Source organism: Limanda limanda, chromosome 3 (genome assembly GCF_963576545.1).
Source record: "Limanda limanda chromosome 3, fLimLim1.1, whole genome shotgun sequence".
Classification (NCBI taxonomy): Eukaryota; Metazoa; Chordata; class Actinopteri; order Pleuronectiformes; family Pleuronectidae; genus Limanda; species Limanda limanda.
Genome location: NC_083638.1, coordinates 28,763,223 through 28,786,073, shown reverse-complemented (window position 1 = coordinate 28,786,073; position 22,851 = coordinate 28,763,223). Strand labels below are relative to the sequence as shown.

General features: G+C 39.7%; 2 protein-coding genes across 2 annotated transcripts in view; both read right to left on the bottom strand.

Moving 5' to 3' along the window:
• The window catches only part of LOC132998656 (myocyte-specific enhancer factor 2A-like), a 38,139-nt gene extending 30,977 nt beyond the window's left edge, over positions 1-7,162 (bottom strand). Inside the window, exon 1 of the mRNA XM_061068385.1 lies at positions 7,093-7,162. The gene's annotated coding sequence lies outside the window, so the exon portion shown is untranslated. The remainder of the gene's footprint in view (positions 1-7,092) is intronic.
• An 8,868-nt stretch (positions 7,163-16,030) lies between these two features.
• Positions 16,031-22,851, bottom strand: part of cep89 (centrosomal protein 89) — a 56,067-nt gene continuing 49,246 nt past the window's right edge. The window contains exon 18 of the mRNA XM_061068712.1: positions 16,031-16,491. Within this exon, the coding sequence (XP_060924695.1) occupies positions 16,167-16,491 (325 nt within the window). The 3' untranslated portion in view covers positions 16,031-16,166. The remainder of the gene's footprint in view (positions 16,492-22,851) is intronic.

Below are 22,851 nucleotides of genomic sequence, written 5' to 3'. Positions count from 1 at the left end.
CGGTGGATACATATACATCTATATACATACTGGATACTGCGGTAATGAAACCTTGTAAGACACACTTCAGACAAGACATCCATGAAGTATGTGCCCCACTAAAGGTATAGAAATTCACCTATATGTCTATATAATATATACAACTATGTTTATATAAGGCAAAATGAAATGAATTTGTTGTGTTTGAAACTGAAACAAGCCATATATCATAATCAATAGAGAGGTAAGAAGTGAGAGTTTCTAATGCACAAACCACGGCACACTCCTCTAAGGTCAGGCATGGAAAGCTGATCCATCCCACACATAAAACTGACAGGGTGCTGCAGCTGGAGTATTTACTTTGTTCCACGTCTTTCTTTGTGAAGAAGGGAACCTTTTTAACAACCGCTGTTCAAGGCTAAAGCAGTTTCAGTATCACTTAAAGGATCAGTGATGACATAAAGATGGCATTGACAGAGGTTGTAAATGCAGCAAATACTGACAAAGCTTTTTTTTATTAAAACATAACTTCATCAAAATGTCTGTGTGGTATCAGACTTGGTTAATGTTATCTAGCAGCTGGTAGCTCGTCCATCCTGACTCCAGACTCTTCTGGGGGAGGAAAGATGAAGCTAATGTCAACCTGGTGCAGTTATTTCTCTTTCATTGATTTGCTGGCATGAGGGAAGATATTACAGCTGAGATCGCCCGAACAGTCTCTGAGCCACCTGGGATTAGAGTGTATATTTGCTGAAAGACGAGTGAGATCACATTGGTGCTTCTGCTGAGCACTTCACATCAGACTGAACAGCCAGGCTAGTGTGCAAACAAGATATCATGTACTATCATGTTATGAAAGATACAACTTGAGGTATGTGAAGCTGTACAAAAATTATCCCATTTAGCTGATATATCTCAGGATTTGTGGAGGATGGGAGAGAGACATTGTCATATCTAGAATGGCACAAGGCTTCACAATCTCCCCCTAAAAGTGATCAAGCTGCACCAAATGTTTATTTTTTGGTTTCATCAAGACCAATGAATTCTTCACTAGAAAAACATCAGAAAATGCCCTATCCCAAAATGTTAGAGAAAGCAATAACAATTCCCTGGATCTACACCAAAATGTAATGTCTTCTTCCCTGACCCGTACTACATGCCCCCGCCAACTTTCATGGAAATCTGGTCAGTTGTGTTTGTGTAATCCTGCTTACGAACAAACAAACAAACAAACAGACAAACAGACAGGAGTGAAAGCATAACCTCCTCGGTGGAGGTAATGATTTATAAGCTCATGGTCAGTCAGCCACTTAATCAAACATAATCCAGATCCAATATGACCAACTTGCTTAGTGTGGAGCGAGTGTCTCCATGTACAGTTGGCATTTATGAAGTGTTGGCACCAATAAGGACCGTGTTGGGAGGCTGAGCAGACCCAAACCACTCTCTGGTCTGGATTCTGTCTCTACAAATCCACACTGAGTTTAATTAAACAGAGCCACGCTGCCATTGACCCAATATTGGCGTTTAAGTTGGCAGGGTGGAGGGAAACCCATTTACTGGGAGAAACAAAGGCAGTTTTATGTGACTGCAGGAGAGCAGATCGTAATTCTTATATTTGGAAATTGTTTTATTTGATTCTTGTATTTATTGAGTGTAATTTCTGGGCATTTTTAGATATAGACATGCGGGTGTGTGGCCCAGCGGCTGGACAGCAGGAAGCCAGAGGTTTGGCTGGTTGGGACGGACAAGCAACGGCATGATTACTGCAGGGGAGGAGAGGAGAGGAGTGGAGAGGAGAGGAGAGGAGAGGAGAGGAGAGGAGAGGAGAGGAGAGGAGAGGAGAGGAGAGGAGAGGAGAGGAGAGGAGAGGAGAGGAGAGGAGAGGAGAGGAGAGGAGAGGAGAGGAGAGGAGAGGAGAGGAGAGGAGAGGAGAGGAGAGGAGAGGAGAGGAGTTCCAATCTTAGCTATATAAATGTATTTTATTTAATTCACCTGACCCCTCAAAACCGTCTCCGAGTAATTTGAATCAAGAAAGCCAGTGAGGAATTATGAGCATTTTAGAGAATATTCAGTGAAATGCTAGATGAGTGAAAGTCGAATCAGCAGCTGAAGAAGACATACGGTTTCTGCTGGGATTGGAAAAGGATGTTTTTTACTCTGGAGGTTTAAGGAGAGCAGTAATCACCTCTTCAGAGCACTTCTCACACCGAGAACTGACTGCTTCTCTCAACACGTGAGTCATCACACATCGCCACGACAAGTGTTTGTATGAAGTCCATCTGTAACTAATGATGTGATGAAATCATCAGAGTACATTTCTCTAAAACAGATATAAAGTGAGTCCTACGTAATTACAAAGAGGAGCCATATTCCACGTGTGTCATAAAAACTTTACTTGAAGTGCAGCAGACAGAACTAAAATGAGTCTGTGCTGCTCCATAATCACATCAGTCTGGATGTTGGCATCAGCACAGACTGGTAACAAGCCAGAGCGGCAGGAAGAGTCAGCTAAACCTCTCGTCTTCTCTGCTCTTTGTGACACAGCATGTGATTGGTTTAGCCAGGCATCGCCGCAGCTAATAAAGGTGGATGAGAAACCTATTAGTCCACACAGTGGCAGCCTGCGTCGGTCTGGGCCCTCCACAGCAGGCCGTGTAATTGACCAGAAAAAAACGAAGTCAGTCCTTCAGTCACAGAGGACAAATAGGCTCTCAATAAAACATACACACACACAGTGCAGCCTCTATGTCTTCAGCGTGTGGTGCAAAAAGAGAAGCCTGTGCTTCACAAGTGTTGCTATTTCTGTTTACCACATATTCTATCATTAGGGACACTAGGAGGGGGGGCAAATACCGCGGGGGAACACGTGGGCTCCGCACAGCCACACAAACCAACCTATAGATGACAGGGTGGGCAAGTGGTTGAAGACTTGTCCCGTTACTGGTAACAGGTTCGATTTCCTCAACGTGTCCCCTTCAGATAAATGGCCCATACCCTTATAGGATGTCACTAAATTCAAGTTGCAGTCTCTATCCCAAGGGCAGCTTTACCAAACCGAACATTCCTTTAGTGTCCAGGTTCAGTTGTTGTGTAGTTTCCGAGTTCAGTTGAAATATCTTTTCCCTTTTATTCTACATGATGTCTGAGTTAAAAAAAATATTTTTGGTTTATATGTGTGATATAAATAAAGTTAAACCTCTGTCACCATGACATCAAGTGTCATTATTCTCACCTATCACTTGAGTAGTTTGCTAATCTCAACCCTATCAATAACCAGAATGCCATAAAACAAAGACTAACACACTCACCAACACTGAAAAACGTGGAGCCATATTTCTCCAGTTTGAAGACCAAGTGCATTTGATTAAATGGAAAAGGATCCTGGGAATGTTTCCAGCTACATTACATTAGGACAGAGTGAAGTTTTAAATTCTCATGAAACTAAATCAGACATCTGGCCAACCATTACAGTGGACGATGACCAATTTTGGGAAAATGTCCTGTTTCGTTTTGGCAGATAGACTGAAATGTCTATTAACGCACATTTTAAATATATTCTACTTGTTATGTAAATGCTGAAGGTTTAGATTATACTGTATGCAGCATAGTATTTTCCTGTTTATTTTAACCCCAGGGATGGATCATTTTGTGTCTGTGAGTATGCTGACCTATCTATTAATGGAACTTTTGTTCCTTGATATGTATAAACAATAAAGATACATCTGAATCAGATTTACAGTAATCTGAGCATTGTGTGTGTGTGTGTGTGTGTGTGTGTGTGTGTGTGTGTGTGTGTGTGTGTGTGTGTGTGTGTGTGTGTGTGTGTGTGTGTCTACCCTCAATGCACAGGGTTGTGCAATGAACAGTACTCAATGTAATACATAGTCTGTGATTTACCTTAGAGATTTTAGAGCACCCCCCACAAAAAGTCCTAATGTGATCAAGTGTGTGTGACTCGGCCACATTTCATGTGCAATGCTTTTTCAACTTCCAACACAAGCGTTTATGGGTTTTACTCTTGAATGATAACAAAGTTATCCAGATAATTTGATGAGCCTGCACCATAAAACGGGACCATGAAAGATTATTTGCACAGGGAGCATAAAAAGGAGCCATTTAAATGTCTTTAGCTTAAAAATTTTATGAAGCCTATTCTCCAGCAACATTATTTCATTTAGGGAAGCTGTAAACACAACAAATCATCACCTTTCAAGTTCATCTGATGGATGTGTCGACAGCTGCCCATTGACACGCAAAGCAGCGACTATGAAGTTGTGTTTCTGTTTAAAGTCCCCACCAACTCCAAGTCTGAATGTCAGCCAGCAGCTAGCTAGTAGATAACTTTGACTGTCTGTGGTTTGGTGGTGGACATAGAATGTTTACAAACATAAGTGCCTTCCAAGCAAAGCATCTCGATCGCCACCTTGTGGATGGCTGCACTGCAGTATAGGTCATAAATCCCACCTCCTCCATGTTAGTGGATGGACATGGACCAAACTTAAAAAGTCAAAGTACACATCAAACAATTTTTCCCCTAAATGGTTTCTGTGATTGTGCTATGAAAACAGGGTGAAAGATCAGGATTGAGCTGAGACTGGTCGAGCGAATGTATCAGCGAAACCTGGTGGCCCAATTTACTACTGCACAGACTGGTTCAAAATGTGCAAGATGGCAGCAATCATATCTGGGATATTCTGGCTTCATTGCTGGATAGTGCGAGGAAGTGAAGAAAAATCTGGCATATTTATATCCAGTCCATGATGATGGATAGTTGCTTACGGTAGCTGAGATCTACATTGATAGAGTGGAAAGATTGAACCAGTCAGTAACGTTCAGATCAGATAACAAAAAACAATGAGCTTGAAGTGCAGAGTCAGGAGATTATTCTTTGTGGGATCATTGTTTCATGGTAATACACTGTTAATATAACAAAACTGGGAATCTACAGCAACACTAACAGTTACGTGAGGCTACCACAGCAATGCTCTGAGCAACATGCGTATGTCAGAATGTTAACATGCTTAAATTGACAATAATAAACTCCCCACCTGCGGTTACCGGTAACCAGGCCAAATCTTTTGACTCACACATACAGAAAGTGCGTCTTTAACATCATACATGAACTTAACACAATTCAAAAGAAACACCATCACATTACACTAAACTGTTATGAAATGTGCTGCACTTCACATCAAACATTATCAGTCTACCTAAGATTGGTAAGAAAACCCTGAGTGAAGATGGTGGAGTTCTCCCGTCCCATATGCTCCCTGTGGTCTGAGGAGTCTGAGCAGTCTGACAGGGTGACAGTGTTACCATGACCTGATTACCTGTCCCCTGAAGCCTATAATCACTAAAGCCAGCAGACAGCCACTGTCGCTCCACTGACAGGGAGGATAATTGAAGGTGACGCTACATGCTGCTAGCTCGCCTAATGAAATATGAAAACAAAGAGCAGGGACAATGCAGCAGGGCATCAGAGATGCCTAAACTACAGAGAGCAGCACAGTCTCTGTCTATTCAGCCAGCACTTTTCAATTTACCTGCCTGCACAAATTCAAAAATGTTGGTCTCTGGATGACAATGATGTGTGGTTTAGACTTACAGGCCTGTATAATATCTCATTTAGTAACTGCTCTCTTTACGACATTACCATCAAGTCTCAGGTTTTACTATTACATATGTTCATCAAAGACAAACACTTTTATAAATTCTGATTCACTGCAGAGTGCCCCTCCTGTCACCACAGTTTCAGAGACTAATAAAAAAAGCATTCAAAACTCTATAACAATCCGAGGTGATTTATGTAAAACTTGGATTTAGGATGACTGGGTGACTGTGACAGACGTTTATACAACAGCAAACTAACTCTAACTAAAAATTGTTACCGTTCGAGAAGAACATCGTTCTAGGAAGAAAACTCTATTTAGTAAATAAACAATGCCTTCCAAAACATAGATTTTCTTGCCAGATTAATCACCAACATCATGTAGTTGATCATATTGTCTAAAAAAACTCTCTTTTATGTAGTTAAATTAAACATATTATGAGCAGATACAGTTACTTGTTGTCACATGTTTTCTAAACTAATAATGATCAAAATGGTTTTGTAACACATAAATAGAAAAAGTGATTATTATGTATTTTGAACGTATTGAAAAAACATTAAAACGTCCCTGCAAGACTCAACTGCTCAGCGCCCCCTGCTGCAAATGTTGCACTAATGTTTAGATTCCTGTTCGCAATTCACGTTTTGTCTTTACTTTGTGTTTGTCTCTCAGCGTCTAACATTACTCACTGTTAAGTATGACACTCCATAGAAGTGGATACAGAGAGAATACAGAGAACAGACTTTAGTATTAGTTGCTCTTTCATTCTGCTTCAGATAGTGGTTTCACTCAGTCAGGTCCTGGAGGAGAAACTGGTTGGCAAATTAAAGAACAACATATTTCAAATCCACATATGTGCAGCAGGCAGCACTGTATCTGTTTTATTACTTTTAAAGACTGCTGTTATCTCAACAGAGTCAGTGTAAAAGTACTATAACGGTGTCAGGGTATCCAGTGTGACTGTGCTATATAATAGCTTTTGGGAGACAACTTCAACTGCAACATCACTTGTAAACCATCAATATCACTGGTATATCAGCAACATTACTGATATTTCTGCAACATTACCGGTAAACCATCAACATCACTGGTATAGCAGCAACATAACTGGTAAACCAACAACATCACTGGTACAGCAGCAACATCACTGGTAAACCATCAACATCACTGGTATAGCAGCAACATCACTGGTAAACCATCAACATCACTGGTATAGCAGCAACATCACTGGTAAACCAACAACATCACTGGTATAGCAGCAACATCACTGGTATAGCAGCAACATCACTGGTATCCATCTAAGAAACTATCAGTGACGACACAGTTTGTTTTTCAAACAGCAGGGTCCATCAGAAACTAGTGGATGTACAGTGCGAGAGAGTTTATCAAAGTTTGATAAAGCTCCCTCCATCAGAGCACTACTGCCTGTCACATGTACAGTACACACACTGTGTACACACACACTCACTCCAACACACTCACGCGTGTTTACTCCACTTACCGCTCCGCCTCCTCCCGCTCCTGATAATACGGATATTTGTTTGTTCGTCTAATCAGACAATCAATCAATACGAGTCTCACACACACTGAGCCTCGCCCGCTGCGTTTGAGAGACTGACAAAGTCCCAGCAGCGGCACTGAGTAAGCTCCTCCCACCAAAGAGAGAGGGGAGGAGAGAGAGAGAGAGAGAGAGAGAGAGAGAGAGAGAGAGAGAGAGAGAGAGAGAGAGAGAGAGAGAGAGAGAGAAGAGAGAGAGAGAGAGAGAGAGAGAGAGAGAGAGAGAGAGAGAGAGAGAGAGAGAGAGAGAGAGAGAGAGCAAGCTTGTGTGTGGTTTTGTTTCTACTGCACGGTGGGGACCAGAACAAGTACTAACTTTATTACTATCTAGTACTATCTTTATATACAGTCTATGGTACTAACCCATGCTGACAGTGTTTCTGTGGGGACAATAAAAGATGAGGTCCCCACAGGTAGGCTTTTGCTGTGTTAAGACTTGGTTTCAGGGTCAATGTTATTTACAATTCTTCATAGTCATTGCACAGGCGACAAGCAATCATGTCGGTGCATTCACACAAAGCATGCATTCATAAGTATTAAATATGATCCACAAATATAATAAACATGTAGAAATACTGACAGATAGGTCTGGGAAGTTGTGTCTGAAACACTTTATCTTATTTGTTGGGATCCTCCTCAGGTCCTGATAGCCATCAATAAATAAAATTGCTTGAAAATGTTTGAATGAATAATTGATTAATGTACCTGTCTGTCACTAAAGCTGCTTTCAGACATGCACTGAACTCTGGAGATCTGTGTGAACACAAAGAGTTAAGCCTTCAGAGTCGGCCCCCGGTACAAAGTCTGCAGGAGAAGTCCGGAGGAGCTGGTGTGAGCGCACAGCAGGAGGTCCTCCGCAGGATTCACTGGGAGTGAGTGTGTGTGTTGATGATGTTTCCAACACTCAAGAGACACAAAAACAGAACAAAAACCGATACGTCTACAATATGAAAACGATGAGCCACACACATGGAAGACGCTGAGGAAGACGTCAAGGCAGTTTGTGCAGATAGGAGCCGACAACTGTGCCAAAAACAGAGATGATGGTCAGAAGATGGGGATCGAACCAAAGAAAAGTCGTCTTCCAGCAGTGCACGTTCATGTGTTTTTGGGGCGTGGCTTTTAGGAGTTGTTTTGGCTGATAAAAACAATTACGTAGCTAACACAAAATCTGGAAAGTGCATATAAAAATATATTTAACATTGAAGTTGTAGTTGGTTGAGGACCTTAAAGACATACATAGTTCAGTACTGTGCCAATGGGTCGGCATTTTGTGATATTTAGCATAAAGGGTTAGATAGTACATTATCTCTATGAGATGGGACAGAGAAACAAGTTTATCTATTTCAGACAGAAGTTCTCACACACTGCAGCTCGTGGTGTATACTTCTATAAAGGAACAACAACAGTATGAAGCTGGGATGTTACGCAAAAGCTATGATCATCACATTGCAAAGTGTTGGTAACAGATTTCTCAGCTGGCAAACCTAGCGCAGCATGTGAGACTACTTCAACCCAAACACCAGCCCAGTATAACTGAACCATTGATATTTTATTTAGCCTTTGCCTGGAGGAAGCAGAGGAAAGCTCGTGACAGTGAGGCTACAGGTCCAAGTCTGTGAAGCAGCTGAGAAGATGTGCCACCCCCGCCTCCTGCTCCTCATTGTTCCAGCCTGGAGAAGAAGACAGCTTTATCTCAGAAAAGATTATATGATAGGTACTAAGAACAGTCGGGTAAACACAGTGATAGATGTTATAAAACTACCATCATCTTCATCAGAGAGTAGTGAAATCCCTCTTTCTCATGTTCCTCTTACAGAGGTCAAAGGTCAAGGTTACAATAAAGCAGCAGGAGGAGAAGGGGAGACAGTGTCTTACTTACATAATCAGTTTTAAAGTGTGCACCCACTCTTTCTGTTTAAATCATTTACTCCCTGGCTAGTCAAGTATCCAAAGAGAAGTTTATGTACAGTCGAGAAAATTCGTGAGGCTCATCACTATAAAATGTCCAAACACAAACACGCTCAAATAAGTCTGCTGAGAGCCTGGAGCTGATTGGTTGGGTCCTGCGGACAAAATAATAATAATAATAATAAGTTGAATCTACATAGCGCCTTTCAAGAGACCCAAGGACGCTTTACATGTGTCACTAGGAACATAAATAAAACAAAATAATCCTTAGAAAACAGGACAGAAATAATCTGAGCACTATTGGCAGGTTGGAGCGTTACCTGATGGAGCATTGTACATTTCAAACACAGAGAGAGCTGCAGTCTCACATTAGAATTATGTTTCTTCTGATACTTTTTCAATTTTACTGACAAAATAAATCTAAAACTATGTTAAGATTCTCTCTCATCCAGGTCATAAAGAAAAACATCTTAAGGCACAGGAAGCTTGTTGGGATTAAGCTCGACCCTCAAAAGACGTCTAATGAGCAGGATCTATATAATGATGATAGGAAAACAATAGTTTATATTGGTTGGTTTGACTTGGATACAATACAAACTGTATATAAAAATTATGATCCTTTTGAAATATATTTCATGAAAAATTATTTTGAATTATCTATTCAAGTCCCCCTAAATTCCTAAAGTTCACAAATTATTCTCTGGGAAAGACAGAAAATAAATTCCCATCACAAGAACAATAATATTTTGTGTTTGAAACTAAACGCTTCAAACACACATATTTCAAGTAGACATTTCATCATTGGGCTCCCAGGTGTTAGAATTAAACTCTCTGGTGCCACCATGTGTCTGTGAGCCAGATGACGGTTAGATCAGCAGGAGAAACAGAGGAAGGTCAAAGTTCCACGTGCGTTACCCATATGGGTTTAACCACTAATCATGTTAGTTCCACTATTTTTATGTTTAGCACAGGAACGTCTATCTCAGTTATTTTATAGTAATTTAGTTTTGGTTATTTTCATTTGATAAACCTATATTCATGTGAAGCATTTTGATTTATTTCGCAGTCCAGTGTGACACTTGCTCTTAACCAGACAAGGATCATTTAAATACATTTTCCTACCACCTTCTGTGTGACAATCAGGGGTAAACCTTTATGAGTACCTTGTGATGTGTTTGAAGTTCTTGGGTGTTTCCTTCCTGCATCAATGCTACAACGTGTGTGAGAGTTAAAACTAAGCATTAAACCAGCAACATCACCGGTATCCATCAGTGACAACACACTTTGGTTTTCAAACAGCAGGGTCCATTAAAAACTAGTGGATGTACAGTGTGAGAGAGTTTATCAATGTTTTATAAAGCTCCCTCCATCAAAGCACTACTGCATGTCACATGTACAGTACACACACTGTGTACACACACACTCACTCACACACACACTCACACACACTCACACAACACTGCTCTTCCTAAGCAGGGTAGTTTTTATGCAACAAGAGATCTGCCTGAGCATGAAGTGCTCATTAGATTATCTCATAACATGCTTTTTAGAGTGAGGCAGGCCTTTATACTTATTATGTGTAAAGATTATTTCTAAATATGTATATTATATATCTCCATGGTTTGTATCCTGTGCGGAATGTGAAAGGATGGAGAGATAAAGAATGGACCGAGAGAGCAGACTGAGGATGAGGCCGCACCACTGAAACACAATAACCAAAGCTGAGAGGAATGTGACGCCTTAATAGGATTTCACAGCAGAGAACACTCTTCCTCATAAGACACTGGCTGGATTTGATGGCTGTGTGTGTGTGTGTGTGTGTGTGTGTGTGTGTGTGTGTGTGTGTGTGTGTGTGTGTGTGTGTGTGTGTGTGTGTGTGAGAGAGTGTGTGGATGTGTGTGAGATGCACAACTGCAGTAGTAAACATTCTCTATGAGCTGATCCTCCAACAAATTAGCTGACTTTGCAAAACTAGAGAGCACCATCCGTCCTTCAGTCTCCATTTCCTAATGATACAGAGTCAATCAGAAAATGCTGCATGCCTCTACGCATGTTGGCTCAGTATTTACTTCATGATAAACCTGTCAGATAACGGAGATGCCCTCAGCTCTTGTTTGACAACCTTTACTACCTGAACTCACATGTGAGTTGAACAGTTCTGAAAAGCGAGGCATGTTCCAACCTTGTGTTATCATAGTCTATGTGTCAGTGCTGCTGAGGAACAGCAGTAAAAGTAAAACATCACAGATGGTATCGCCTTAAATACAAATACCTGATTATTATTGGGGCGGCTGTGGCTGAGGGGAAGAGCGGTCGCCAGTCGGCCTCCTCGGTTCGTAACCAGTCCTCCCCATCTGCATGCTGAAGTGTCCTTGGGCAAGATACTGAACCCCAAATGACCCCTCATAGAAATAAAATTCTGCCCTTGGCTGCACTGTATAAATGTGTGTGAATGAGTGAATGGCAAAACTGTATTGTAAAGCACTTTGAGCGGTCATCAAGCCTGTTTATCTGCAGTTATGACAATGAATTGTGAGGGTTAGGTAGTTGTTAGCAGGACTTGATCAAAACGTCCCACAGCTCAGCAGGAAACCTGAACAGTTCCATGAAATATCCAGGCCAGCTGGGAAATGTTGGCAAATGGTCGGTCCACAGTGGGAAAGCTGTGAAGAAGGTGCATCTAGAATACTACAATGAATATAACCTTTAGAGAAGCTTCATGCTACAAAACATTAGCCAACTCTAGTTGAGAGATAATAAAATTCAAATAAGCAGCATTAATTTGCATAATATTTGCATAAAACTTATTGCAGACAATAGAATAGTGAACAAGTATGACCAAAGTATGGTAAATGTTATGTCAGAGATGGCAGAAGAAAAAAATGAAGAAATAATTAATGTGTTCCTACTAACACTGAGTAGGGCGCCCCTCAGAAACCAACACACATGTTATATGTTTGCCATTAGTCCAGCCTAGATAACATAATTTATCCTGATCAGTGGCGAAGCACGCCTCGGGCAGTGTGAAGGAGATGTTGCCACAGTTTCAGTTTCTCTCATAATGGGACCTCTTGTCCACTCGTGTACCTTCACACCACTCTCCATTATTTTCTGAACCAGCCACACTTTGAATCAAAAGCTTTCTTATGAGTTCTATTTTAGATTTGAAGATGAGATCCACACAGTGATAACTACAAGGAATGCTGGCACTTAAAGTTGCAGTGACAAACCCTGAACACTTACACTCACATACACACACCCTAGAGGAAAATGCCTCCGACTGCTACAGATCAGAAAGATCTGTCACAAAGGATGCAGGAGACACAACGGGCGAAAAAGACGACAGGAAAAACATGAAGTGCTCAAAATGAAGTGGACTGTGGTTTTTCCAGTACTTAGACTCCTCCATCGCATTCTTCTCCAAAGAATGGTCTGCCTATATCTTGTCCTGTGGCGAGAGCAGCAAGGATAAAATATTATACAAAGAAATTTAGTTTGGAGCTTAAATAGGCAGATACAGACTTTTAACAGTAGCTATAGAGACTGAATATCTCTTCATGTCACAACATGACATGGATCTATAGATACATGATTTGACGTCCTGTAACTTAAAGTAAAATAATTGAATATTCATTCAACAAAAGTGTAGTAGTAACCTGGGTATATTAAACAATTATTCAATGACACAATTAAGCTAAATTTAATCAAACAATATTGTTGTTTGTACCGACCCTAAACCAATCAAATGAACTTAATGAGAATAGAACTAGTTACCTGATCAAAATAGAGGAAATTGTAATGACTACAGTACAAAATCTTAAAGAAAGTGAGAACAACGATAAATAATCAAAATCTATGTAACTGAACTCAAATACACCCACAAAAAGACTTCATCTGAAAACCCAGCTCCAGCTTCACTGGTCGGGTGGTGGAAGTTTTCCTGTGTAATTAAACCTCATAAAGATGATTCTGTGCTGGACAGTGATGCATTGACATGTTTGGAGCTGTATGTGACCCTGAAATGTGAAAGGTTGTCAGAAAATGCTGGAATAAAATGGAAACTATAAAAAGTAACAAAAAATAATTCATCTGGTAGTTAGAGCAGCGAAAGCTGCCCTCTGCTGGTGGCTGATGAGAAGAGCAGCCAGGTGATGGAGAGGTGTAACTGCATGACAGCAGGTAGGATAGACTGGGTCTGCAGAGGGAGGCTCATAAGAGGAAGACACTATATCTGCTATGGGATAAATAAACAAATAAATAAATAAGGGCTTTCCTGTAAAGATTCCAGATAACCATTTGATTTATTCTCACATTAAAGGTCTGGTGTGTAGAATGTAGGAACATCTAGTGGTGAAGTTGCATGTTGCAGCTGAATAAACCTCACCTCGCCCCTTTCAAACATGAAGGTGAACCTGTGGTAGCTGTAGTTGTCATAAGAACTCAAAAGGTGTTTAGTTTCTTGAGTCTAGGCTTCTGTAAAAACCATGGCAGCCTCCACAGAGAGGAATGTTACAAACTGAACCTATAAATATTACCCATGAAAAAAATAATACATAATAATAATAATAATAATATTCACCTTACCTCATGGATTAGTGCAAAAAGATGATGGACAGGTGATGATATAGGTGGAAATGTGTAGACTTGAGATTTAAGTCCAACATACAACAGTTATTTTACCTAGAATACTACAACAGTGATGGTCATTAGTAAATTAAACAGTCTCAACTCAGATCCATTGTAGCCATGCACATGAACCATGTGAGACATAACACCCCACACACAATCAGTCATCGTAAAAGAAAAGAAAGTTTTGACAAAGCTTGGACTGAATTTAGTTAAATTACTTAAAATTGGCTGATGTTAATAGTTAAGTTTACTAGAAACAAACTGCGAAGGTAACTCACAGTTTGTTTCACAGCTAACTTCTAGGACAGGTTGCTTTGAAGTGCTGTTGTTATTTGCATATATTGATAAACTATTTGAACATAAGCTTTGATCCATCAACATGTGTCAAACTCCAAGTCTTATGGTTGAACAAGATATTTGTGGCATTAAGAGCAACAGTCAAGACACCTCCTGCGTACCTTTTATAACAATCACAAGCAATGCAGTAGTATTGATGTGTACAGGAGCCAAGCCAGACTGTTTCTGAGTACTGTAATCACTTAAATACATAATTCATTAAATAGACAGGATCTGTGATGTGCCCTCTTCTCAAAGTCGGGCCAGTTTGAGGTTTTCAGACCTGCTTCTGTGTGTAGAGTGTTTAATTCTGATGAACGTTTTAAATCTGCAGGTTTTTCTGAATGGTTAATTTACCGGTATCAGAGCTTCTCTCTCTGATGGTGTCTGACATAATTTATCCCACTTTTCTTTGTGTTTTGGGCTCATCAGATATATAAGGCAAACAAGATGTCAATCACAAATGAAAATGTTTAAAAGGGTATAAAGCACTTTATTATAAATTAATGTGTCGTCCACAGGTCAAAATGATGCGATTCACAAATAATTGACATTGCACATTTTAAACACTACAAAATACACAGTTTGATACACATACTGCTGAAAGTTCAGATATCTTTTAAAGATCATTTTTTTTATTTTAAATAACATTTTTTTTTTTAGGGACCGAAGAAGATGTTTAGATCTTAAAGTTTCTCACTGTGTAAAATTCATTCAGTTTTCAGGAAAAATTGAAAAGTCTTAAATTAAACGAATACATATGACCAGAAGTGTTCAGGACCCACCACATTTCTCACTAGTTTTTGGATGTTTAAAAACCTGCCAATAAAACTTCCTGTGTGAGGAGGTTTCAGGATGAATGTATGAGTGTTCCTGGCTCACAGTGAAAAAAAACAGCATAAATACTTTGACACACTAAGAGCTGATTGTCTTCTCTCTGCTTCATAATTACACAGCCAACCATTCTACTGTAATCAAACAGAGTCCTTAATAACAGCTAAAGCATTTGCACATGTACATGTTTATCTGGAGGAGGGCAGACGCACAGCAGTCAAGATGATGTCTCTTTTTATGGCAGATTATGAAGGCACAAGTTTCTTGTTGACGACACAGAGGCTGAGAGGGTTGATGGTGTAACTTGACTGACTGTAATTTTTCCGCTGACTTTTTGGCTGTAAGTAAACTGCTCGTTCTTACATGACATCAAGTGTCAGGAGCAGCCGTCATCCCATTACAGCTACCGCTCCTCTGAGCCGCTGCGCTGCCGTCACACTGGCCTGTGTTCGTCAGCAGGGATTTGTGGTTCATCTCTACACAGTCACTGCTCTGCTCTGTGGCTTCAGTCTAATCCTGCAGGTTGCTGGCTGCATCAATGAGGTGAAGTCACACACTGTGAGTCACACAAGAACTTTTGCTGTGTCTGAACTTATTGACACTTTCTTTACCTCTGCACAATATAAACCCACTGGTTTCAGTTTTACTTCATGTTGTAATGTTACAAAAAGTTATTGTACCACAAATTGTCAAAATCAATAGTTTGAGTCAGTAACAAGAACAAATAATGAGGAAACATTTGTTATATTTAGACAGCAAAGTACAACTATGCCTCAAGATATGATTGTCAATAGTAATATTAATAATAATAAAAATGTGACATTTAGCAAAGGCATGTAGATATGTATATACATTTAAACGCTTTATTAACCTTAACACATTCATGTGAAACTCCTTTGAAAATACCATCCACACTATCAGTTTTATTTCCAGGGATACAAATATTCATAAAGACATAGATCAGGATAGTACCGTATGTGTCCAGCAGATGGAAATATTGGCTGTGTTCATTTGGCTTCAGCCTGGAACAGATTATTGCTCTGATTTGGCGCTCATCTCATATTCTTGGCAGAAACTATAGCTCCTGAGACCAATTCAAAAAGACAAAATGATACGATGAATAAAAAACATAGACATATAAAAGACATATAAAAATCTTTGAACATCACACTGCCTACCCAGACCAGTGCCAGGTATATTTTGGCCAAACTATCAACCCTGAGCTGTAATGTTGAATAATTTTAATTTTCCATTTAATTCTTTCAATGTTTGATAGGATATAAATGAACAGAGACACCTCCAACAGTTTTAGCAATAGAAATCCAGCCCAAGCTTGTGCTTTTCATCTATGGAGTCGTTTGGGTGGTCCGAGTCAGATCTGAATAGAGACCTTCTCTGGAGCGCAGGGCTTCGGTCAGAGGAGAAGAGGGGGGAACCAAAACTGTGAGGTTGACGGCGGGTGGGAGCGGTGTTCTCAACTGCAGCCGGAGGAGGCCAGGCAGGAGAGTCTCTGGTGGAAACAAGAAAACTGTTGATGTCCTCGGTGAGTCTCGAGTCCGAGAGAGTCTCCTTCATCTGCTGGTTTTCCCTGATTGCTGCCTGCCACACCACCTCCAGCTCCTCCTCGACTTCTCTGGAGGAGCAAAGAGACGAGAGGAGACAACACGTCAGTCAGTCACCTGCCTTGGGTGACACACTGGGAGTAAAATTAATATATAATATCTGCACATATCCATGCTTGCACTAAATACTCAATGTACAGAACGCACATATTGTGTATATTTCATATTTTCTTTTCTGCTCCCACAGCTTCATTGCAAACTTCTATCACCATCGCACAATCCTGCAAGTACCTCAGTTCTCCAAATTCCCACCACTCATCACCCTGACTCATCCAAAAGCTCTGGACTGGTGGGAATACAACAGTGTATGTTGTAACTGAAATGGCGAGAGGCCTGTAGATAAACTGATCATTTGTGTTTAGAGCAGAAACCTGGCTGCGGTGGCTTTGTCTGCCAAACTGTGTTAGCATGAGAAGAATGGAGCAGAGACATGGTAACAACGCTCTTCCAAGAGATTCTAACATAGACATGAACTTATCGAAACAGATAATTTGGAAAATCTTAACTTTGAGGAAAGGTTATAAAAGTTTGTTTACAAATCAATATAATTTAGCAATTTTATTTGTCATTTCAATTGTTTCTCTTTCAATGCAAAACATCGTCTGATGTCAGTTGCAGTGTTTCCAAGGAAGCAGCAACACAAAACATTTTAAGACCCATAAAAATAATTGAGCAGTTGTGATGGACTGACTCTCAGTATTTGAGTAAAGAGCCCAGTGCAGTTTAAACAAATACCAGGTATCTACTGAACATGTTTAATCTAGACATGGTCCATTGCACCCCACATTATATTCTGTTCGTGAGCGTGTGTGTTTATGAATGTGTCAATATCAGCAGCAACATTCAGCTAGTCACAATAGGAAACTGTAGATTAGAATGTTTCTGACCAAACAGATTAATAAAGCTCCATTCAACAATCTAATTAAAAAAGGAGGAATCTATGTCTGTTTGTCTGTCAGGTGTTGAGGACTACAGGAAGAGCAGTGTCAACCGTGAAGTTTCATTCATGGATGAGCGGTTCTTGAGAAAGCCTCAAACACCACCTGTTTGCATAATAACGGAAGAACAACACTACAGGGGCAGTATAAACGCTGTCACCCAGCTGACACTAGGGAAGCGGAGCTGAGACATAAGGCATAAGGCACGGAGAGGCAGACTTTCTCAATTACAAGCCAGATATTCTGGAGCTGTCTGCCTGAAGGTCTTAGAGCTCTACGTCTATTGACGTTTTCTAAAGAAAGATGGAGTCAAATGTTTTTACCATCGTCTTCTCCTGACGTGCTCTGCTGTCTCAATTCTGTTGTAGCTATTCAATATGCTGTATTTTACCTGATGAATGATTTATTCTGCTGTTTATATTCTTTTTGTTTATTTTTTCTTGTTTTCATATTTTTATCATTAATCTTTTCATTTAGATGAAGCATTTTGTGCTCTATTTTATGCAGGAATTGTGCCATATAAATAAAGTTGTTGTCAGTTATCATTATTAGTAATATAACTATGCCAGGTGTATTACTCACAAGCCAAGAATGTGCAGTTGAGTGTTAAGTTGTTTGGATGATGTTCTCATGAAAGCAGGACAAACAGAGGACAATCAGTCAGCTTCTCTTGACAGACACATATTAATAGCATTTTAGATATGGCTTGTGTAACTCATCTCTGATAGATGTTATTCCTGCATTCAATTATTAATCCATGAGAGCACAGTTTATGATGTGAGGTGTAGTATCAGCAGTGAGGAACACAGTAGGAGATGATGAGTGTGTTAGACTAAGAATTATGCTGGAAAGTTTCCCATTCATTTTCCTGAAAAAATGATTGTTATTTTATTTTAAACCAGTGCGTCTGTCTGCTGGACACACTAACCTTCATGATGAAAATGATCTTTATCTAAAGCACAAGATCACTTCTCTTTCAAATGGCACACCAGGCACAATACAGAAAAGACTGGAGTGTTTCTATATAAAGCAGCAATCATTTTGCCATGTGTTACACTGCATTTAGACCATATCAGAGCTGACTTCTAAAGTGTTCACACATTCAAACACCTAACCTTACCATAACCCTTATTTCCTGTAACAAAGATGTGAAGCCTCAATGAGAGATTTGGTCTCAACATCTTGGAGCAAGCTGGCAACATTTTCTTCTGGATTAATTAAGTCTTATCTTATCTTATCTAAACATGGACGTTAAATGGTCGTGAAATAATGTAGTAATTTCTCAAAATGAATGTAGTTTATCTATCGTAAGAAAACAAATCTAACCTGTTTCTGCCAATTGTAGTGAAAAAAAAGTGCAACCATGTAAAATGTAATTCTGTAATTCTGTTGTCTGGTTTTCTTATGTTTTTGTGAAATGGCAAAACTAAAATAAAATATAAAAGAACATGTTAAGGTGTTAATTGAGTTTCATTACTTACGTTAACTTAACTAAGCCTAAAACAAGATGCTTTTCAGTTCCTAGTTTCAACCTTCCAGTCATGATAGAAATACCTTTTTATAATCTCAATAGTTTTAGAGAGCTGCTGTTAAATGTCCTTTATGTTTCTCCAGTATATGATCGGATCGAACAACATTCAGTTCAAGCTGATCGTGCACTACCTATCATTATATTCACTAGTAACTATGTTCAAAATGTATAAAATGTGTCTGTTGGTGTGTGGCGTTATTGGAAATTTAAATAGCCTGCTGGGGATCCATTGATTTGCAGACACTATAATGTCACTGCAAGTATAGCTTAAATTAAATGGGGGTTTAGGGCTGGATTCTCAACAACCGCTCATTTAAAATGATACACAGTCGTCACATCACTTCCCAGAGTCCCCAGCAACACACCTGCCAAGTCTGAAGTCGAACAGATGAGTAGCTGTAACTGATAGACACTGATAGACAGATGGGCAGGCCGGCAGGCAGGGGGACGGACAGACAGACAGACAGAGAGAGAAACAGACAGACATGCAGACAGACAGACAGACAGACAGGCAGGCAGGCAGACAGGCAGGCAGACAGACAGACAGGCAGACAGTGTTTCTGTATTCATTAGTAGGATGCTTGTTGGATGTAACACGGAAAGAGACATGTGTGCATGTGGTGTGAATCAAGTAACAACCTGCCATTTCACACAAAGAGAGAATGGAGGAATAATGATAATAGAAGAGAATAACAGCTCCAAGGAGACAGCAGGTAATCACCTATGTGTGCTGTTATTGCTATAATGGCTGAAGCATTAAAGCTTTTCTGTCATATGCTCTTCACACGTCAGCAACTGAAGCAATCGACTGCCCTGTCTGGACTCAGTTAACTGCTTATTATAGTGACGGGAACATCAGCTTAACTGTATAACACAAATGTTTAGTACATGTTTATTGATATTAAAGTGACAGGCTATAAACTCAACTCGCAAAAGAAGGCTAAACAGAATAATGTGTGTTCAGTCTGCTTGTCTGAGGATTAACATACTGTTGTTTCCCTCTTTGTGGCTCAAAGCTAGAAGAAAGGAAGAAGAGATCAGTTGGGTTGATACATGTGTTATTAATGAATAATGATGACTCCATTTAACTGGATGGATGGATGGATAGAGTACATAGATATGTTATAATATCTGACACATAGAAGCATTGAATGACAGAATGTTAATTTGGGACTTGTTTAATCTATTCCCTCTCTATATGAGAATGCCATGAAAGAACAGAGGAAAAACTGAGAGAAAGTTGCTAAGAGAATCAAGAATCTCATCTAAAGGCTGATCTCTATAACATCTTAAATTAGCTTTTTCACAGAGTTCTTTATCGAAGACAATGTTTGAAAAATGTGATCTTACTCTTTCTTTCTCTTTGCTTGTTAACTTGTGTTGTGTGTTTATCAACAGTAACAAATAAATATCAATCAACTAAACATGCCTGATTTTTATCCACCAAGATCCATGGATGCTCTCTAAGGAATCAAAGTAAACTTTGAAAAAGGCTCTATTGCCTTTTTAAATTACTTTTATGGAAATCTGCTCTGCGGAATTTGTTTGATCTTGCTTACAAACAAACAGTCAGAAGTATCCATTCAAAGACCAGAGAGGTCACCTATTTGTTGTCCGAATGTGGGGACTTGTTTCTCTAAAGACAGTTGCCTCTGAGAAGAAAGGAAACATGTTTTCATCTTAATTAATGATGTTTCTTTGAACATTTTGTCCGTTGTCTTTGTTGAGTAAAGACCCTCACAAACTTCACTCTCTGCTAATTACCTCCAGGCCAAACAGCCTTACCCATGGCAACCACACTCATTGCTTCCTATGAAGCACTCAGGCACAATATCAAGATGGATCTTGCAGCCATAAGAAACGCGGGCTTATTTGCATTTTGGTGGGAAAGCCGTGGTGACCAGCAGGCCACGCAGCAGCGGTCAGACCTGCAGTGAAAGGCTCAGCAGCAGCTCTACTGCCCCAGAGGAGCTCCATTACAATTATAGCTGTACTAAGCTGCACCCACCTCAGGATTTAGTCAGTCACTCTACAACGGACTTCACCCTGTCAGGCCAAACACTAACATTATCCAGTAGTATTCTGAGCAGTGGGGTTTACAAGGCAGGTCTGTCTGTGAGACCACTGCAGGGAGTAACACCAGCACTAGTATTAGACAATCAGTCACTAATTATCACTTCAGGAAAGCCTTTGTCCTCATGTTCCATATCTGAAGAGTGTGTCACTTCACCACACAAACTCACATACTTCAGTCCAAATACAACTGGACAATTTAATGTCTTTAAATATGATGTTATGCTTATAATGCTTAATCAAGTTAGTTGTGTTCAGAAAACATTTGCACAAGCCAAATAATTCTCTAAAGCTGTATTCAGGCATGCACTGAACTCCGGATAATCTACAACAATTTATCAAAAGAGGATCATTTCATGAGGATTACAAAACCGAATCTTGTGCCGGTTGCAGCTCTACAAATGGATTACGGATTATCTGTGTGAAGCACAAAACAAACCTAGAGACACGGGGGGTCAATTATTATGAATAACTTAGAAGCTGCTTTTAGAAATCGCTGTATGATCACCACCAATTACTGTTAATGTCAAGTTCCTGCTTAGCACATTTCAAAAGATTCTTGAAACTGGAGTCGCAACAACATAGATACAATAAGAAACTCAGTAGGGACAGAGAATCCGCCATGACTCTCTCTGTTTGTTTCTGCTCTGCTGGATACCGCAACCTCGGAACCACTCCTGAATGCGTTGTGAAACTAAGGGATAATGAAGTACTACTAAAATGTGTTTATCTGCATTCATGGGCTTTAGCATTAATTATGCATGAGGTTCCAAGTGTGTATGCCATTAAAATAATGTCAGCTATTTACACTGCTTATTTTCCAGTGTGTGAATTCTGGAGAGATTAAGACTGCAGCAACCGTGGGCTCCAGCAGGCAGACTGAATTTAGATCAGTTGTAAAGTAGTGACTGAATCTCTGTTTCACCAAGTTTAAACTATTTCTGAACAAAATAAGATCATCCTGCATTAAATGATCTGGGGACTATCTATAAATATATAAATTTTACATCGATTAAAAAGGACTCATAAAATGTAAACAGATATAAAGCACATAAAGTTACTATATCCATTTAAAAAAATATAATGGATCCTCCTTACTATTACTGAACTCATCGAATCCTGAATATAACATGCCTTCCAACCAAGTCTTAATTTTCATCTCTAAGGCTCAGCACATTAAGTGTAAAATAACATAATTACATTTCATTTCCAAGTTTAAGCTTTGTTTGAGTAAATTAACATGAATTTAGAATGAATTATGAGGGAGGTATATAGCCACATAACCACATGCATCGTATCCTCCCTGATTACAAACAGTCTAGTCATCACCGTGGGGAATGCAGCTCAGACAGATATCAGCTGACTCACTCGGCCAGTCGAGAATATTCCACCTCTTCACCCTGAAAATCTCTTAGGTTGCTTTGGCAACATAAGGATTGTTGTCATGCTGGATACTGAAATGTCATCCATGAACTTTGGATTCACCTGTCTCAATCTGAGTTTTGCTTCTATGTGTTCATGTCAAATTCATTGGCAGACATACATGTTCAAAATATAACCATTGTTGACAGATGAGGTGGTATCTTTGGGTCATGAGTTTTACCTTTTAACTTTCCACCAGTGGTATCTTGTGGTGAAACCTGTCCTGCAGAGCATTCTTGACTTAATGTGCAGTCATGAAGCACTTTTCTTCACAATGCAAAATATTTTCATTGACCCTCTGAATTTGTGCTCACTTCTATTTCGTAGTAAACACAACTGCTGATTTTTTCACACAAACTATTATTGATCTCTCTGATAGATTTTAGCTTTAGTGTCTTGTCATCTTT